This window comes from Pseudophryne corroboree, chromosome 3 (genome assembly GCF_028390025.1).
Source record: "Pseudophryne corroboree isolate aPseCor3 chromosome 3, aPseCor3.hap2, whole genome shotgun sequence".
NCBI lineage: Eukaryota > Metazoa > Chordata > Amphibia > Anura > Myobatrachidae > Pseudophryne > Pseudophryne corroboree.
This window is the reverse complement of record NC_086446.1, coordinates 196,125,809-196,143,508: the sequence shown is the minus strand read 5'-3', so window position 1 is coordinate 196,143,508 and position 17,700 is coordinate 196,125,809. Positions and strand designations below refer to the sequence as shown.

At 45.3% G+C, this 17,700-nt stretch overlaps 1 protein-coding gene across 1 annotated transcript in view; it reads left to right on the top strand.

The window, feature by feature from the left end:
• The window catches only part of MAT1A (methionine adenosyltransferase 1A), a 71,261-nt gene that overhangs the window by 26,464 nt on the left and 27,097 nt on the right, over window positions 1-17,700 (top strand). Inside the window, exons 2-4 of the mRNA XM_063958760.1 lie at window positions 2,436-2,513; window positions 13,060-13,182; window positions 13,938-14,050. Coding sequence (XP_063814830.1) covers window positions 2,436-2,513; window positions 13,060-13,182; window positions 13,938-14,050 — 314 coding nt within the window. The remainder of the gene's footprint in view (window positions 1-2,435; window positions 2,514-13,059; window positions 13,183-13,937; window positions 14,051-17,700) is intronic.

Sequence of the window (17,700 nt, the reverse complement as noted above, 5' to 3'; positions counted from 1 at the left end):
GCTAAATCTTTGTCTAATGGGCAAAACCATGTGCACTGCAGTGGGGGGGACGACACAGATATAACATGTGCAGAGAGAGTTAGATTTGGGTGGGGTGTGTTCAAACTGAAATCTAAATTGCAGTGTAAAAATAAAGCAGCCAGTACTTACCCTGCAAAGAACAAAATAACCCACCCAAATCTAACTCTCTATGATATTGTTTCTGTGCAGGGTAAATACTGGCTGCTTTATTTTTACACTGCAATTTAGATTTCAGTTTGAACTCACCCCACCCAAATCTATAGGGGATTAGTACAAGATCCCGGCGGTTGGGATCCCAGCAGTGAGCGCAGCGAGTCCCCATGCAGGCTCACTGTGTTTACCATGCTTCGGGCTCGGTGGCGACCTTTGGTCGCCACAGGGTTCTATTCCCCTCCGGGTGGTGGCGTGGACCATCACCCAAGAGGGGTAACCAGCCGGCGGTTGGAACTCCGACCACCGGTATTTCAGCTGGTGTCGGGATTCCGGCGTCAGTATCCTGACCACTGGGATCCCAACAGGTGGTAAACCCACTGCCTGCCATCTACTCTCTCTCTGCATATGTTACATCTGCACTGCATATGGGGCCTAATTCGGGTGTAGTATGGTATGCCGGCGGTCGGGCTCCCGGCGACCAGCATACCGGCGCCGGGAGCCTGACCGCCGACATACCGACACCGTGGCGAGCGCAAAGGAGCCCCTTGCGGGCTCGCTGTGCTTGCCACGCTACGCGCGCCACGCTATTTTATTCTCCCTCCAGGGGGGTCGTGGACCCCCACGAGGGAGAATATGTGGCGGTATGCCGGTTGTCGGGATTCCAGCGCCGGTATACTGTGCGCCGGGATCCCGACATTCGGCAAATTGAAGACCACCCCCTAATTCAGACCTGATCGTAGTAGCAAATTTGTTAGCAGATGGGCAAAACCATGTGCACTGCAGAGGGGCAGATATAACATGTGCAGAGAGAGTTAGATTTGGTTGGAGTGCGTACAAACTGAAATCTAAATAGCAGTGTAAAAATAAAGCAGCCAGTATTTACCCTACACAGAAACAAAATAACCCACCCAAATTGATCTCTTTCTGCACATGTTATATCTGCCCCCCCTGCAGTGCACATGGTTTTACCCATCTGCTAACAAATTTGCTGCTACGATCAGGTCTGAATTAGTCACATGGTTTTGCCAATTAGAGAAAGATTTTGCGATCCATGCTGAATCAGGCCCCTAGTCATATCAAAATCCAGACATACGTATACTACATATCCATGTAAGTGTTTTGACTATGGCTCTCATTCCGAGTTGTACGCTCGCTAGCTGCTTTTAGCAGCTTTGCACACGCTAGGCCGCCACCCTCTGGGAGTGTATTTTAGCTTAGCAGATTAGCGAACGAAAGATTAGCAGAACTGCTCGAAAATCTTTTCCTGCAGTTTCTGAGTAGCTCCAGACCTACTCCTAGATTGCGATCACCTGAGTCCGTTTAGTTCCTGCTTTGACGTCACAAACACGCCCTGCGTTCGTTCGGCCAGCCACTCCCCCGTTTCCCCAGCCACTCCTGCATTTTAGCCTGACACGCCTGCGTTTTTTAGCACACTCCCGGAAAACGCTCAGTTACCACCCAGAAACACCCACTTCCTGTCAATCACTCACCGATCAGCAGTGCGATTGAAAAGCGTTGCTTGCCCCTGTGTAAAATTGCTTAGTTTTGTGTGACATTACATGGCGCGTGCGCCCTGCGGCCCATACGCATGCGCACAACAGACCATTTTTAGCCTGATCTCTATGCTGCGAAAAATGGCAGCGAGCGATCAACTCGGAATGAGGGCCAATATCAATAATACATTGGTTTATATAAAACTTTGAAAGTGTCTATTTCTTTTATAGTAATCTTTGCAACAGTCTGTGAGCTATAAGTCTAAGTGATTACCATTAATAACATCTGTTATCACAAATAACTATTATTTACTGTACATGCTGTCTCATATTACTTGTACTAGATTTCCTGCTTCCACATGCATCCAAGTGTAGCAAAACAAGCAAACATGAGTAATCACTGCATACACATTGTAATACAAGCTAGACATTGCATCAGAATGTTTTAGAGAAAGACACTCTATCTGCTTGATAATATTTACTAATGGTCACACTCAAAATGTCTCAAAAAATATTACAATACAATCATTATTCTGTAACCCAAAGATGAAAGTTATTGGTTATATTTATGAAAAAAGTAACATTATTGCCTTATTTAAATGCAGTCTTGCATATTTAGTCATACAATGCTGCAAATAGCATTTATTTTGTTTAGTGCACATCACAGTAACGGTAACTTGCTAGTGAGATTAATAATGAAAAATATATTTGTTTGATTGGTTATTGAGCTCAAATATGTCAATATAAGATTTTTTTTTTTTACTGCAGACAAAATCTGTGACCAGATAAGTGATGCTGTTCTTGATGCCCATCTGCAGCAGGATCCTGATGCCAAGGTTGCTTGTGGTGAGTAGTACTAGGAATTTATTGGTTTATTAACAGTTGTTACTATAGGGGGTCATTCTGAGTTGTTCGCTCATTATTTTTTTTCGCTACGGAGCGATTAGTCGCAAACTGCGCATGCGCAATGTACGCAGCGTGCCTGCGCCAAGTAAATTAGCACAAAAGTTTGGTATTTTACTCACGGCGTAACAAAGTTTTTTCATCGTTCTGGTGATCGTAGTGTGATTGACAGGAAGTGGGTGTTTCTGGGCGGAAACTTGCCGTTTTCTGGGAGTGTGCGGAAAAACGCAGGCGTTTCAGGGAAAAACACGGGAGTGTCTGGAGAAACGGGGGAGTGGCTGGGTGAACGCTGGGCGTGTGTGTGACGTCAAACCAGGAACGAAACTGACTGAACTGATCGCTATTTGTGAGTAGGTCTGGAGCTACTCAGAAACTGCTAAGAAATTTCTATTCGCAGTTCTGCTAATCTTTCGTTCGCTATTCTGCTAAGCTAAGATACACTCCCAGATGGCGGCGGCTTAGCGTGTGCAATGCTGCTAAAAGCAGCTAGCGAGCGAACAACTCTGAATCACCCCCATAGTGCACACACATTCCTCAGTGCTTTACAGAGAATATTTGGCCAATCACATGAGTCCTTGTTGCTATGAAGCTTACACTCTATGGACTTTGGGGGTCATTCAGATCTGATCACTGGGCTGCATTTTTTGCTGTCCTGCTTTCAGATAGTCACCGCCTACAGGGGGAGTGTATTTTCACCATGCAAGTGTGCGATTGCATGTGTAGCTGGGCTGCTAAAAATAAGTTTGTGCAGTCTCTGCGTAGCCCAGGACTTACTCTTCCAGTGCAATTGAATCCTGCTGATCGGGGCCGGAGATGATGTCACACACCTTTCCTGAAAACACTTCAGCCTGCTTGCGTTGTTCCGGATAATCCCTGAAAGTGGTCAGTTGCTACCCACAAACGTCCTCTTCCTGTCAATCACTTTGCATACACCCATGCGAATGGATCCTTTGCACCATCCCATCGCTGACCGCCGAATCCCGTTGTAGCTGTTACGATGCGCCTGCGCATTGCAGTGCATATGCATGCGCAGTTCTGATCTGATCACCCGCTGTGCGAAAACGCACAGCAGCGATCAGATCTGTATGACCCCCTTTATTCAGATATGAACGCAGATCGCTGCATACACAGCTAGATCTGTGTTCATCTCCTTACACACTGGGGGCGTCCCAGCACAGGGCAAAATCATCCAGCATGTGTGAGGCCGCCTTTCAACATGTCTGCAATTACATTGGCGGCATCGGAGCTAAGGTTGACCCCTGGCTGCGCTGTCAGGCAGCCTACCGCCATCGTTTTTTTGGAGCGATAGCATGTGACATCATACAGCCACCTGGAAAATGGTCCAGCCTTTATTTGGAATGCCTGCCCACCCCAATGCTGTGACGATGCCTCCCCCCCGACGGCCGGCGTTGTCAATCACACTGTGACTGCATCTTTCCTGGAAGCGGACGCAATGTGTAAGGTCACGCACACGCACAACAGCTGTGCGAACGTGTGGCTGCTTTCAGGTCTGATTAACCCCCTATAATCCATATCACTTGTACACACACATGCACACATATACACTGTGGTTAATTAATCTACCATTATTTTTGGAGTGTGGGAGGAGGCTGGAGAGTCCACCCAGGCGCAGCCCCCCCTGTGAGAATACAAACGCCACACAGTTAGAGCCATGGTGGAAATCATACTCCAGACCTCACTTTGGTGCTGCAGTAATGCTACCATTACACCAACCATGCCATCTCATACAATTATAATGCAATTATTTGTTAACTGGGGGTGGGTATGATTTGCCAGCGGTTGGGATGTTGGTGGTCAGAATACCAACAGCGGCATCCTGAATATTGTAATCCCAACAGGGGAATGTAACCATACTTACCCCCCCCAGCCACCTAACTCTCCCTCCCTGCAGCCTAAACCTAAAGCAAATCCCCCCCTCGCAGTCTAACCCAAACCCTCGCTGGTGGTGCCTAAACCTAACCCCCCTCCCCGCAGCCTAAGCCTATCCCCCGGGTGCCGCAGCCTAACCCTAACCCTCCCCCCGTAGCCAAGACCTAACCCTCCCGCAGCTTGCCTCTGCCCAGTGGCTTGGCATATGACAACTTGGGTGTTGGGATTCCAGCGCCGGGATGTTGAACCTATTTGGAATTCCGGTGTTGGCATTCCGAATATTGTCAGGATCCCATTAGCTGTATACTAAAAGGGCACATGTAAATGTCATGTTGATTGGTTTCAGAAACTCATGAATTTTCAGGATGCAATATTTCCTGTACCGTCATATAATATGCAACTAAACTGAACACAAAGCAGATATTATTAATACCCCTATTCCACTGTTGCAATAACATGGGTTATTGCTGGGCTAACACAGGTTGTGGCTTAGTGTAAAAGGGTCCTTGAAAAATTACCCGGGACCCAATAAACCAACCCTAGTATCTGGATACCCTAGGGCTGGACTGGGTAAGGGTGCAGTGTAAACGGCGTGACCAAGGTTATCCAACCCGAGTTATGCTTAAAAGCTGCTGATTGGCTGCGGTCAGCCTCAAGGGAATGTCTGTGAGGGACATGCAAGGCAGACATGAGTTTGGTGTAAACGGGGATGACCGGGCAAAACCTGGGTCCAAGGTACAGTGTAGACAGGGACTGACCTGGGTTAGAACTGTGTCCAGAAACCTCAGGACAGACCTGGGTTTCTCATGAATAAGTGGTGATAGAAAGGCTATCTCATTTGAACCTTGCTTTTAGGCTATTTATTTATTTATTATTATTTTATTTATTACCAGTTATTTATATAGCGTACACATATTCCGCAGCGCTTTACAGAGAAGATTTGACCATTCACATCAGTCCCTGCCCCCAGTGGAGCTTACAATCTATATTCCTTACCACATGTACATGCACAGACATTCACACTAGGATTCATTTTGTTGGGAGCCAATTAACCTATCAGTATATTTTTGGAATATGAGAGGAAACCGGAGTACCCGGAGGAAACCCACGCAAGTACGGGGAGAATATATAAACTCCACACAGTTAGGGCCATGGTGGGAATGGAACCCATGACCTCAGTGCTGTGAGGCAGTAATGCTAACCATTACACCATCCCAGTGGCGTAAGTTCGTCCCAGTTGCCCGGAGGCAAGATAAATATTGGTGCCCCCCTATTTCTTTTATCAAGATAAGTGTGTGTGTGTGTGTGTGTGTGTGTGTGTGTGTGTGTGTGTGTGTGTGTAAAACAGCAGAAACTTTACTGATGGAGCTATTTGCTCCTGTAGAGGAAGCATGAGAATGCTAACTATATGAAGTTACGTGTAATTGTCAGAGAAGTAGCTTCATATAGTTAAAATTCTCATATTTCCTATACAGGCGCAAACAGCTTCATCAGTAAGGTGCCTGCTTCCAGTGTAATAAGTTGGGGTTTCTAATCCTGGGTGTGACACTTGTAAAATGTGTATAATAAAGAGGGTGTGATTTGTAAGGTGCAGGGACCAGTGAGGAAGTTGGCCACTGAAAAGATAGCGGCAGCTACTGTATCAATTAACTTAATTCACTGGTGTCACAGAATGGGAGGAGAGGTGCCCCCCTTCAGAGCAGGAGCCCGGCGGCAGATGACTCCGTTGCCTCCCAGAGTTCTGCCCCTGCACCATCCGTACTGCCCTATTAACTCCTAAATCAGGACGGAGGTAATCTGTATTTTATGAGCAAGCCTAAAAATGATATGAACAATCTCAAACAAATCTTTCTAGGGCAGTACTCTCATTTTAGATCCCACAGAAAGGCAATATCAGGACAAACTGAATATATCATGTGTCCAGCATGAGACAAAAGAATCATTTTAGATCCACACACAAAATAGTATCAAAACAGACTGAATAAGACCAAAAATTGTTGGCCAGAATTCCCCGTATTGGATCAGCTTTACTATGAAAGACAATATATTTACAGCAGAATAAATCTGTATGCTAATGATGCATACTGACCTACAGTATACTTAGCAGTGTTAAAACATCAGACAGTTAGACAGTTAAAATAAATGTGAGGTGTATGTTAAAACAAACTAGAACAGTTAAAAATTGTGACTCATATTACTACTATATTGTAGTAATGAGCGGGTTCGGTTCCTCGGAATCCGAACCCCCCCGAACTTCACCCATTTTACACGGGTCCGAGGCAAACTCGAATCTTCCCGCCTTGCTCGGTTTACCCGAGCGCGCCCGAACGTCATCATCCTGCTGTCGGATTCTCGCGAGATTCGTATTCTATATAAGGAGCCGCGCGTCGCCGCCATTTTTCACTCGTGCATTGGAGATGATAGTGAGAGGACGTGGCTGGCGTTCTCTCAGTTTCTGTGTTCAGTGTGCTGCAAATATCTGTGCTCAGTGTGCTGCAAATATCTGTGCTCAGTATGCTGCAAATATGTGCTCAGTGTGCTGCAAATATCTGTGCTCAGTGTGCTTTATAGTGGGGACTGGGGACCACCAGTATTATATAGGAGGAGGACAGTGCAGAGTTTTGCTGACCAGTGACCACCAGTATTATACGTTCTCTGCCTGAAAAACGCTCCATATCTGTGCTGCATTGTAGTATATAGTAGGAGTACAGTGCATAATTTTGCTGACCACCAGTATATAATATATAGCAGTACGGTACAGTAGGCCACTGCTCTACCTACCTCTGTGTCGTCAAGTATACTATCCATCCATACCTGTGGTGCATTTAAGTTTTTGTGCGCAGTATATATATAGTAGTAGGACAGTGCATAATTTTGCTGACCACCAGTATATATTATATAGCAGTACGGTAAAGTAGGCCACTGCTCTACCTACCTCTGTGTCGTCAAGTATACTATCCATCCATACCTGTGGTGCATTTAAGATTTTGTGCGCAGTATATATATAGTAGTAGGACAGTGCATAATTTTGCTGACCACCAGTATATAATATATAGCAGTACGGTACAGTAGGCCACTGCTCTACCTACCTCTGTGTCGTCAGGTATACTATCCATCCATACCTGTGGTGCATTTAAGTTTTTGTGCACAGTATATATATATATAGTAGTAGGACAGTGCATCATTTTGCTGACCACCAGTATATAATATATAGCAGTACGGTACAGTAGGCCACTGCACTACCTACCTCTGTGTCGTCAAGTATACTATCCATCCATACCTGTGGTGCATTTAAGTTTTTGTGCACAGTATATATATAGTAGTAGGACAGTGCATAATTTTGCTGACCACCAGTATATAATATATAGCAGTACTTTACAGTAGTCCACTGCTCTACCTACCTCTGTGTCATCAAGTATACTATCCCATCCATACCTGTGGTGCATTTAAGTTTTGCGCAGTATACATAGTAGGAGGACAGTGCATAATTTTGCTGTCCACCAGTATATAATATATAGCAGTACGGTAAAGTAGGCCATTGCTCTACCTACCTCTGTGTCGTCAAGTATACTGTCCATCCATACCTGTGGTGCATTTAAGTTGTGCGCAGTATATATAGTAGTAGGCCATTGCTATTGATATATTACTGGCATATAATTCCACACATTAAAAAATGGAGAACAAAAATGTGGAGGGTAAAATAGGGAAAGATCAAGATCCACTTCCACCTCGTGCTGAAGCTGCTGCCACTAGTCATGGCCGAGACGATGAAATGCCATCAACATCGTCTGCCAAGGCTGATGACCAATGTCATAGTAGAGAGCATGCAAAATCCAAAAAAATAAAGTTCAGTAAAATGACCCAAAAATCTAAATCAAAATCGTCAGAGGAGAAGCGTAAACTTGCCAATGTGCCATTTACGACACGGAGTGGCAAGGAACAGCTGAGGGCCTGGCCTATGTTCATGGCTAGTGGTTCAGCTTCACATGAGGATGGAAGCACTCATCCTCTCGCTAGAAAGCTGCAGTGCCACTCCTAGATGGGCCAGGTGTTTGTGTCGGCCACTTGGGTCGCTTAGCTTAGCCATCCAGCGACCTTGGTGTACCTCTTTTTTTCTTTGCATCATGTGCTGTTTGGGGACTATTTTTTGAAGTGCCATCCTGTCTGACACTGCAGTGCCACTCCTAGATGGGCCAGGCGTTTGTGTCGGCCACATGGGTCGCTTAGCTTAGTCATACAGCTACCTCATTGCGCCTCTTTTTTTCTTTGCATCATGTGCTGTTTGGGGACATTTTTTTTAATCTGCAATCCTGTCTGACACTGCAGTGCCACTCCTAGATGGGCCAGGTGTTTGTGTCGGCCACTTAGGTCGCTTAGCTTAGCCATCCAGCGACCTTGGATGCAACTCTTTTTTTCTTTGCATCATGTGCTGTTTGGGGACTATTTTTTGAAGTGCCATCCTGTCTGACACTGCAGTGCCACTCCTAGATGGGCCAGGTGTTTGTGTCGGCCACTGGGGTCGCTTAGCTTAGTCACACAGCTATTTCATTGCGCCTCTTTTTTTCTTTGCATCTTGTGCTGTTTGGGGACAATTTTTTTAATCTGCCATCCTGTCTGACACTGCAGTGCCACTCCTAGATGGGGCAGGTGTTTGTGTCGGCCACTTGGGTCGCTTAGCTTAGCCATCCAGCGACCTTGGTGCACCTCTTTTTTCTTTGCATCATGTGCTGTTTGGGGACTATTTTTTGAAGTACCACCCTGTCTGACACTGCAATGCCACTCCTAGATGGGCCAGGTGTTTGTGTCGGCCACTTGTGTCGCTTAGCTTAGCCATCCAGCGACCTTGATGCAAATTTTAGGACTAAAAATAATATTGTGAGGTGTGAGGTGTTCAGAATAGACTGGAAATGAGTGGAAATTATGGATATTGAGGTTAATAATACTATGGGATCAAAATCACCCCCAAATTCTATGATTTAAGCTGTTTTTGAGGGTTTTTTGTAAAAAAACACCCGAATCCAAAACACACCCGAATCCGACAAAAAATTTTCAGGCAGGTTTTGCCAAAACGCGTTCGAATCCAAAACCAAAACACAAAACCCGAAAAATGTCCGGTGCACATCACTACTATATTGGCTCATATATCACTACTATCTCAAATTTCGTTTTGGCTTAAAAATTGCTTTATGTTGTGAAAGGGCCTCTGACTGATTTCCTTCATACACTGTAAATTTTTGAACACAGCCTGTAACATGGCAGATAGGATCTGCTTGGCTGGTGCTTTATCTCTGGCCACTTTATCTTCATCCAAGGTTTCATAAATAGACCCCTAAGCCTTGAAGAAGGATAAAGTGGATGGAGATAAAGCACCAGCCAATCAGCTCCTAACTGTAATTTTTCAAACCCAGCCTATAATATGACAGTTAGGAGCAGGTTGGCTGTTACTTTATCTCCGTCCACTTTATCTCCATCCAAGGCTTAGTAAATAGACCCCTGAGTTTTTTGTCGGTTGCATGTCTGCAGCTTTATGCAAAAACTGCTAGAAGCCCTTCCTTGGTGTACTGCCGTGCATCTGAAAGTGCAAGGACTGAGACTCCCACTTTGAGCTTTTTTTTGATGCTGAAATACTGCTTGCTGCATCTTTGAGTACAACCAAGGATGGACTGCCCATCTGACTCTGCCATTAATCGAGGGGGCTGGGGGGCCTTATATGGATAACCAATCCCTGTATACTGGCAACCAGGTGCAAATACACAGTTAGGGGTATATGCAATTGCGGTTGAATTCCCGAAATTGTCGAAAAACTGGACTTTTTCGCCCCCCCAAAAAAATTTGACAATGCAATTCAGTACTTTCCGTCAAAAAAACGAACTTTCAAAATTCGACTTTTTGAAATTCGACTTTTCTGCAATGGTACAAATGCGGCAATTCGACAAAAGTATATTCAATTGAAGTTTGGAAATTCGACAACAGTGCTTTTAGACAGTAAATTCATCATTTTCAATCCGCCACACTTTGGTGGGTGAATCTAATAAAAAAAAATGAAAACATGGTTTTTTTGGTGTTTTTTTTATTGGTAATAGCATATCTATTTATATTAGAAGGGATTAGGTACTTGGTTTGTCTTTTTGGGAGGCACAAGTATTATTTACATATTTTTAAAAATATATATTTTTTTAGATGGAATGGTAAAATCCCGGTAAAAAATGGCGTGGGGTCCCCCCTCCAAAGCATAACCAGCCTCAGGCTCTTCGAGCAGGTCCTGGTTCTAAAAATCCGGGGGGGAAATGGACAGGGGATCCCCCGTATTTTTAAAACCAGCATCGGGCTCTGCGCCTGGTGCTGGTGCAAAAAATACGGGTGACAAAAAGAGTAGGGGTCCCCCGTATTTTTTACACCAGCATCGGGCTCCACTAGCTGGACAGATAATGCCACAGCCGGGGGTCACTTTTATACAGCGCTCTGCGGCCGTGGCATTAAATATCCAACTAGTCACCCCTGGCTGGGGTACCCTGGGGGAGTGGGGACCCCTTCAATCAAGGGGTCCCCCCCCCAGCCACCCAAGGGCCAGGGGTGAAGCCCGAGGCTGTCCCCCCCATCCAAGGGCTGCGGATGGGGGGCTGATATCCTTTTGAAAATGTCAAGAATATTGTTTTTTTCCTGTAGTACTACAAGTCCCAGCAAGCCTCCCCCGCAAGCTGGTACTTGGAGAACCACAAGTACCAGCATGCGGGAGAAAAACGGGCCCGCTGGTACCTGTAGTACTACTGGAAAAAAAATACCCAAATAAAAACAGGAGACACACACCTTGAGAGTAAAACTTTATTTCACACCTGCCGACACACACATACTTACCTATGTTGACCCGCCGACTGCCACGTCTCCTGATCCGACGATCCGGGGTACCTGTGAATAAAATTATACTCACCTCAATCCAGTGTCCAGATATAAATCCTCGTACTTGGCAAAACAAATAAACGAACACCCGGACCAGCGGACTGAAATGGGTCCCATGTTTTCACATGGGACCCCTTTCCCCGAATGCAGAGACCCCCCCCGTGACTGCTGTCACAGAAAGGTCTCTTAAGCCAATCAGGAAGCGCAACGTCCTGGCACTCTGCTGATTGGCTGCACGTCTGAGCTGTCAGACAGCGCATCGCAAAGCCTCTCCATTATACTCAATGGTGGGAACTTTGCGTCAGCGGTGAGGTCACCCGCAGGGTAACCCCACCGCTGACGGCAAAGTTCCCACCATTGAAAGTAATGGAGGGAGCTGTGCGATGCGCTGTCTGAGGTCACACGCGCATACAGCCAATCAGGTGAGTGCAACAAAGTAGCGCTTCCTGATTGGCTGAAGGGACCTCTGTGACAGGAGTCACGTGGGGTCCCGGCATTCGGGGAAAGGGGTCCCATGTGAAAACATGGGACCCATTTCAGTCCGCTGGTCCGGGTGTTCATTTATTTGTTTTGCCAAGTACGAGGATTTATATCTGGACACTGGATTGAGGTGAGTATAATTTTATTCACAGGTACCTCGGATCGTCGGATCAGGATACGTGGCAGTCGGCGGGTCAACATAGGTAAGTATGTGTGTGTCGGCAGGTGTAAAATAAAGTTTTACTCTCAAGGTGTGTGTCTCCTGTTTTTATTTGGGTATTTTTTTTCCAGTAGTACTACAGGTACCAGCGGGCCCGTTTTTCTCCCGCATGCTGGTACTTGTGGTTCTCCAAGTACCAGCTTGCGGGGAGGCTTGCTGGGACTTGTAGTACTACAGGAAAAAACAATATTCTTGACATTTTCAAAAGGCTATCAGACCCCCATCCGCAGCCCTTGGATGGGGGACAGCCTCGGGCTTCACCCCTGGCCCTTGGGTGGCTGGGGGGGACCCCTTGATTGAAGGGGTCCCCACTCCCCCAGGGTACCCCGGCCAGGGGTGACTAGTTGGATATTTAATGCCACGGCCGCAGGGCGCTGTATAAAAGTGACCCCCGGCTGTGGCATTATCTGTCCAGCTAGTGGAGCCCGATGCTGGTGTAAAAAATACGGGGGACCCCTACTCTTTTTGTCCCCCGTATTTTTTGCACCAGCACCAGGTGCAGAGCCCGGTGCTGGTTTTAAAAATACGGGGGATCCCCTGTCCATTTTCCCCCCGAATTATTAGAACCAGGACCAGCTCGAAGAGCCCGAGGCTGGTTATGCTTTGGAGGGGGGACCCCACGCCATTTTTTTTCGTGTTTTTTTCCGTTTTTACCCGTTTTTTAAAAATCGGTACAAAATCCGTCAAATCGGCCGTTTTTCGTCAGCGGGACTGTCGAATCCGTTTTTTATTGAATATGGTCAATTTCGGCACCCACTTGCCGAAATTAGACGGTCAAATTGTGTCGAATTAAAAAACGGCCGAAAAATTGCCGCGATTCGCCGCTAATTGCATATACCCCTATGGCTCCCCCCACACTACACACCACCATGACCAGCCTTATAATCTACTAATATCTATATTTTTCTGTGTAATATATTTAACTTACTTTGTTATGTCAAAAACACACTAATAGACTACACACCAGAAATCCTTTTTTAAAGCCATGTATATGTTTTCTAGAAACGGTGTGCAAAACTGGGATGGTCTTACTTTGTGGCGAAATCACGTCCCGGGGAGTTGTCGATTATCAGAAAGTGGTTCGTGACACCATTAAGTACATTGGGTATGATGATTCTGAAAAAGGTTGGTCTAATTATTTGTTTTTTTTCCGCACCTACATTCATTATAAATAACAATTATGTTGTTCTAGAAATTATTATTATTGTTATTAATAACAATTTGTTATAGTACAATATGAACATCTAGACAGACAATCAGCATGCTAACTGGGGTTCATTTAGAACAGAGATTTTCAACCTTTTACAACTCGCGGCACGCTGAACAAGATCTAAATATTGCCAAGGCATATTCAAATATAATGGTGATGCATGGTGCAGTTGCGTGTACTAGGATGTCATGTCGCAGCTTCTCCATAGGTAACGCCTGGGCCACATCTGAGAAAGCCAGAAAAGCCCAACACTGCCCAGACCTAAAATTAGAACTGGCTCTGCAGCCGCTAAACCCACCAGTATTGATCGTTCCAGGGCCTCAGTAGCGGCAAAACACTGACCGGCCTGGCTCTGCATCTATGGCGGCACACCTGGAGACTGCTCAGGGCACACTTGTGTGCCACGGCACAGTGGTTGAAAAACACTGATTTAGAGGGTCTGTGCTGTGACAAAATTATTTTGCAAAACATTTTTATTTAACAAACATGAATACTGGTCATTTATATTGAGTCCTATTGGAGAAAGAGTGCTATATAAATAAAATGAATTATTATTATTATTATTATTATTATTATTATTATTATTATTATTATAACATGTTGCTTACTCTTTCATGTGTTATATTTGCTCTGTACTTTTCCTTACAATGTATTAATGACTTTTGGCCAGGTTTTGACTACAAGACATGTAATGTGCTTGTAGCTCTAGAACAGCAATCTCCAGATATTGCACAAGGTGTTCATTTAGATCGGAAAGAGGAGGATATTGGAGCTGGAGATCAGGTACCATTTTCAATATTGCTATATGAAACAAAATTCTACCACTTATTTCTAGTGATCATTGAACGTTTATTCTGATAGAAAATAGAAAGAAGAATACAGCAACTTGATAAAACGGGATTGTGTTAAGATGCCTGCTGTTGGGATCCCTGCAGTTGGAATCCCGATACCGGAATGGGTATGGTATCCAAAGTGGGGACTGATAAAGAGAGATAAGTGATTAGCCAATCAGCTTCCTAACGTCCATGTCACTGGCTGCATTTGAAAAATGACAGGAATCTGATTGGCTGGTACTTTATCTGGTATCCGTTCAAACGGTCGACAATGTTAAGGTCGACCACTATTGTTCGACATAAACATGGTCGACATGGACAAATGGTCGACACATGAGAATGGTCGACACGTGAAAGGTTGACACATGAAAGGTCGACACATGAGAAGGTTGACATGAGTTTTTTCTTTTTCTTTTCTTTTTTGGAACTTTTTCATATCACACCTGGTGACACCTCTGCCGGCATCACCCCCTCCCACCCGGCGGCTACTGAGAGCAGCAGCTGCCGGCTGCATGTATCTGGCGGCTAGAGAGCAGAAGCCACTGGGAACACGCTCCGCTGCGCTCTGCCTCTGCATATTGGGGGGGGGGGGAGGGGGGAGTAATGCCTATGGAGGTGGTGTGGGGGGAAATAGTAATATGACGCTGGGGGTGAGGGGGCTAAAAAAAATAAATACACTGGCCACAGGAGAGGGTGCAAGCAAAAAAAAGGGAATGGCAAGTAATTTTATAATGGGGGCTAATGGACACGGGGGGTAATTCTGAGTTGATCTCAGCAGCAAGTTTGTTAGCGATTGGGCAAAACCATGTGCAGTGCAGGGGGGGGGGGGCAGATATAACATTTGCAGAGAGAGTTAGATTTGGGTGGGTTATTTAGTTTCTGTGCAGGGTAAATGCTGGCTGCTTTATTTTTACACTGCAATTTAGATTTCAGTTTGAACACACCCCACCAAAATCTAACTCTCTCTGCACATGTTATATCTGACCCCCCTGCAGTGCACATGGTTTTGCCCAACTGCTAACAAATTTGCTGGTGCGATCAACTCAGAATTAGGCCCATGGGGTTGTGCAATACACCCCCTAAGCATATTTAAAAAAATAAATATAATTAAATATAGCTTTAAAAATGCTTTTTAAACTATATTACATAAAAAAAAAAAACAATTTCTGACCGGTTTTGTCGGCAAAAAATCGTCAGTTAAGAGGTTAAAATACATTTCTGCCTATACTGTGAACGGGTCCCGAGTCACATCGACCCCGGCAATCTGTTCACACTGCACCTGACCCTGTAATAACCCAGGAATAACACTTCTTTATTCCCGAGCTGAAATACCGGGAATTCGGGACTGACCTATTTCACACCTTACAGCGACCCGCGTCGACCCGGCAATATACCGGGTCGATACCGGGTTATTTGTGCGGTGTGAAAGGGGTATTACATTTTTTGAGTAACTAAAAAGCAAAGGAGCATGTTATACACAAATTACATGGATACAATATGATGAGGATTGTTCCAAGGTCCACAAAGACCACACTTTATACTTTATACAGTTAGAAATAGTGTAAACAATGTACTGACCACATAATTTTTATCTGATATCTTGCAACTAATAATGTGATTTGCAATCATTTTAATTATTTTGCATCTGTTTTCAGGTCATCAATGCGACTATGGTTTTATATGCAAAATTAAATTTAAAGAGACAGTGGCCCAAATGTATTAAGCTTTAACAAGTGGAGACAGATAAAGAGTGATAAAGTAGCAGCCAATCAGCTTCCTAACTGTCATTTTTCAAACACAGCCTGTGAAATGGCAGTTAGGAAGCTGATTGATAAAGAGAGATAAATGACCAGCCAATCAGCTTCCTAACTGCCATTTCACAGGCTGTGTTTGAAAAATGACAGTTAGGAAGCTGATTGGCTGCTACTTTATCACTCTTTATCAGTCTCCACTTTGGATACCATACTCAGGGGCAGATGTATTAAGACTGGAGAAGTGATAAAGCAGTGATAAGTGCAAGGTGATAACACACCAGCCAGTCAGCTCCAATATGTAAATTTACAGTTAGGAGCTGATTGGCTGGTGCGTTATCACCTTCCACTTATCACTGCTTTATCACTTCTCCGGGCTTAATACATCTGCCCCCCAATGTGTTAAGGCTTAATACCATACTTGCCGACTTTTAGGCTGCTCTCTCCGGGAGAGACCAGCTAGGTCGGCTCAGCAGGGGGGCAGGCAGTGACGTAACGTGCAGAGAGTGCGGGCCAGAGGCGGGATGGGGCGTGGCAGAGGTGGGACGGGGCATGGCTGCGGGGTCGCGTCATGTAAGCCACGCCCCCCGCTGTGTAATACCGCTATTACTGGCATTATACAGCAGGGAGCATGGCTATGATGACGCAATTCAACAAGAATCGCATCATCGCCTGCCCGGACCGCCCACTCTACTCGTTAAGTGGGCGGTCGGGCAGAGGGGACCCCTGATATCGGGAAACTTGCCTGCTCTTCCGGAGGGCTGGGAGGGTCACTCGATTTTCGGGAGCCTCCCGGCCATTCCGGGAGAGTAGGCAAGTATGCTTAATACATTTGGACCTTTATTACAAAAACACATTGTGTATATCATATACCTATGACCTGTGGGAGCATCTATCTAATGAACAGTTTTGAGTCTGCTTTGTCAATATAAACAAAAAACAACCCAAATCTAACTCTCTGCCCATGTTACATCTACCCCACCTGCAGTGCACATGTTTTTGCCCATTAGTGTTCTTTTTTGCTTTGCTAGCAAACCTGAATGAGGCCCGCGGTCAGTTGCTTGAATTGCAGTATTGAAATAAAGATTCAATGTCAGAGACAAATCTGTAAAACCTTAGTGTGTCCACTGAAAATAACAAATAAGGCATAGTATCCGACATTCTAGCTGTCCATTCTGGGAGAGGGCAGCCAGGTCAGCACAGAACGGAGCAGTGTGGGGGGCGTGTGAGTCAAAGGAGGTGGGATGGGGGTGTGGTTTCCATGATTGTGTCATCAAGGCCATGCTCCCACTATTCAATGTCGAGACTACCGGAATTGCAGATCGGTGGGCGTGGCTACATTGATGTCATTCAGTGTGGTGGCAGCCATATTCTGGGGGCGAGGGGGAGAACCACCTATTCCAGGACAGTAGGCATTTATGAATTTAGATTCTAGTATTCTATAACATTGCTTCATATCTGAAAGTCTAATTTTTTTGGTGTTCAGTGTTCCTTTAATGTGTCACCACTATTCATATGCACAATACAAATGGGCTTGTGTTATTATTCACCTGCCTACAATGTCTGGCAAGTCAATTGCAAGACAAGATTATATGCTGGAGTAGTAAGTGTAGCAGATGCAGGGTGGCACGGAAATAGTTTACCAGACTTAACTGTGGAATATTGTGGTGTCAGGAAACGTGAGGAAGGAGTGACTAGAGACTTTCAGTCTGTGGAGACTGAAGTGCAGCACTATAATCAGAGGCGGATTTAGGGGACTGACTGACACACACACACACACACACACACACACACACACACACACACACACACACACACACACACACACACACACACACACACACACACA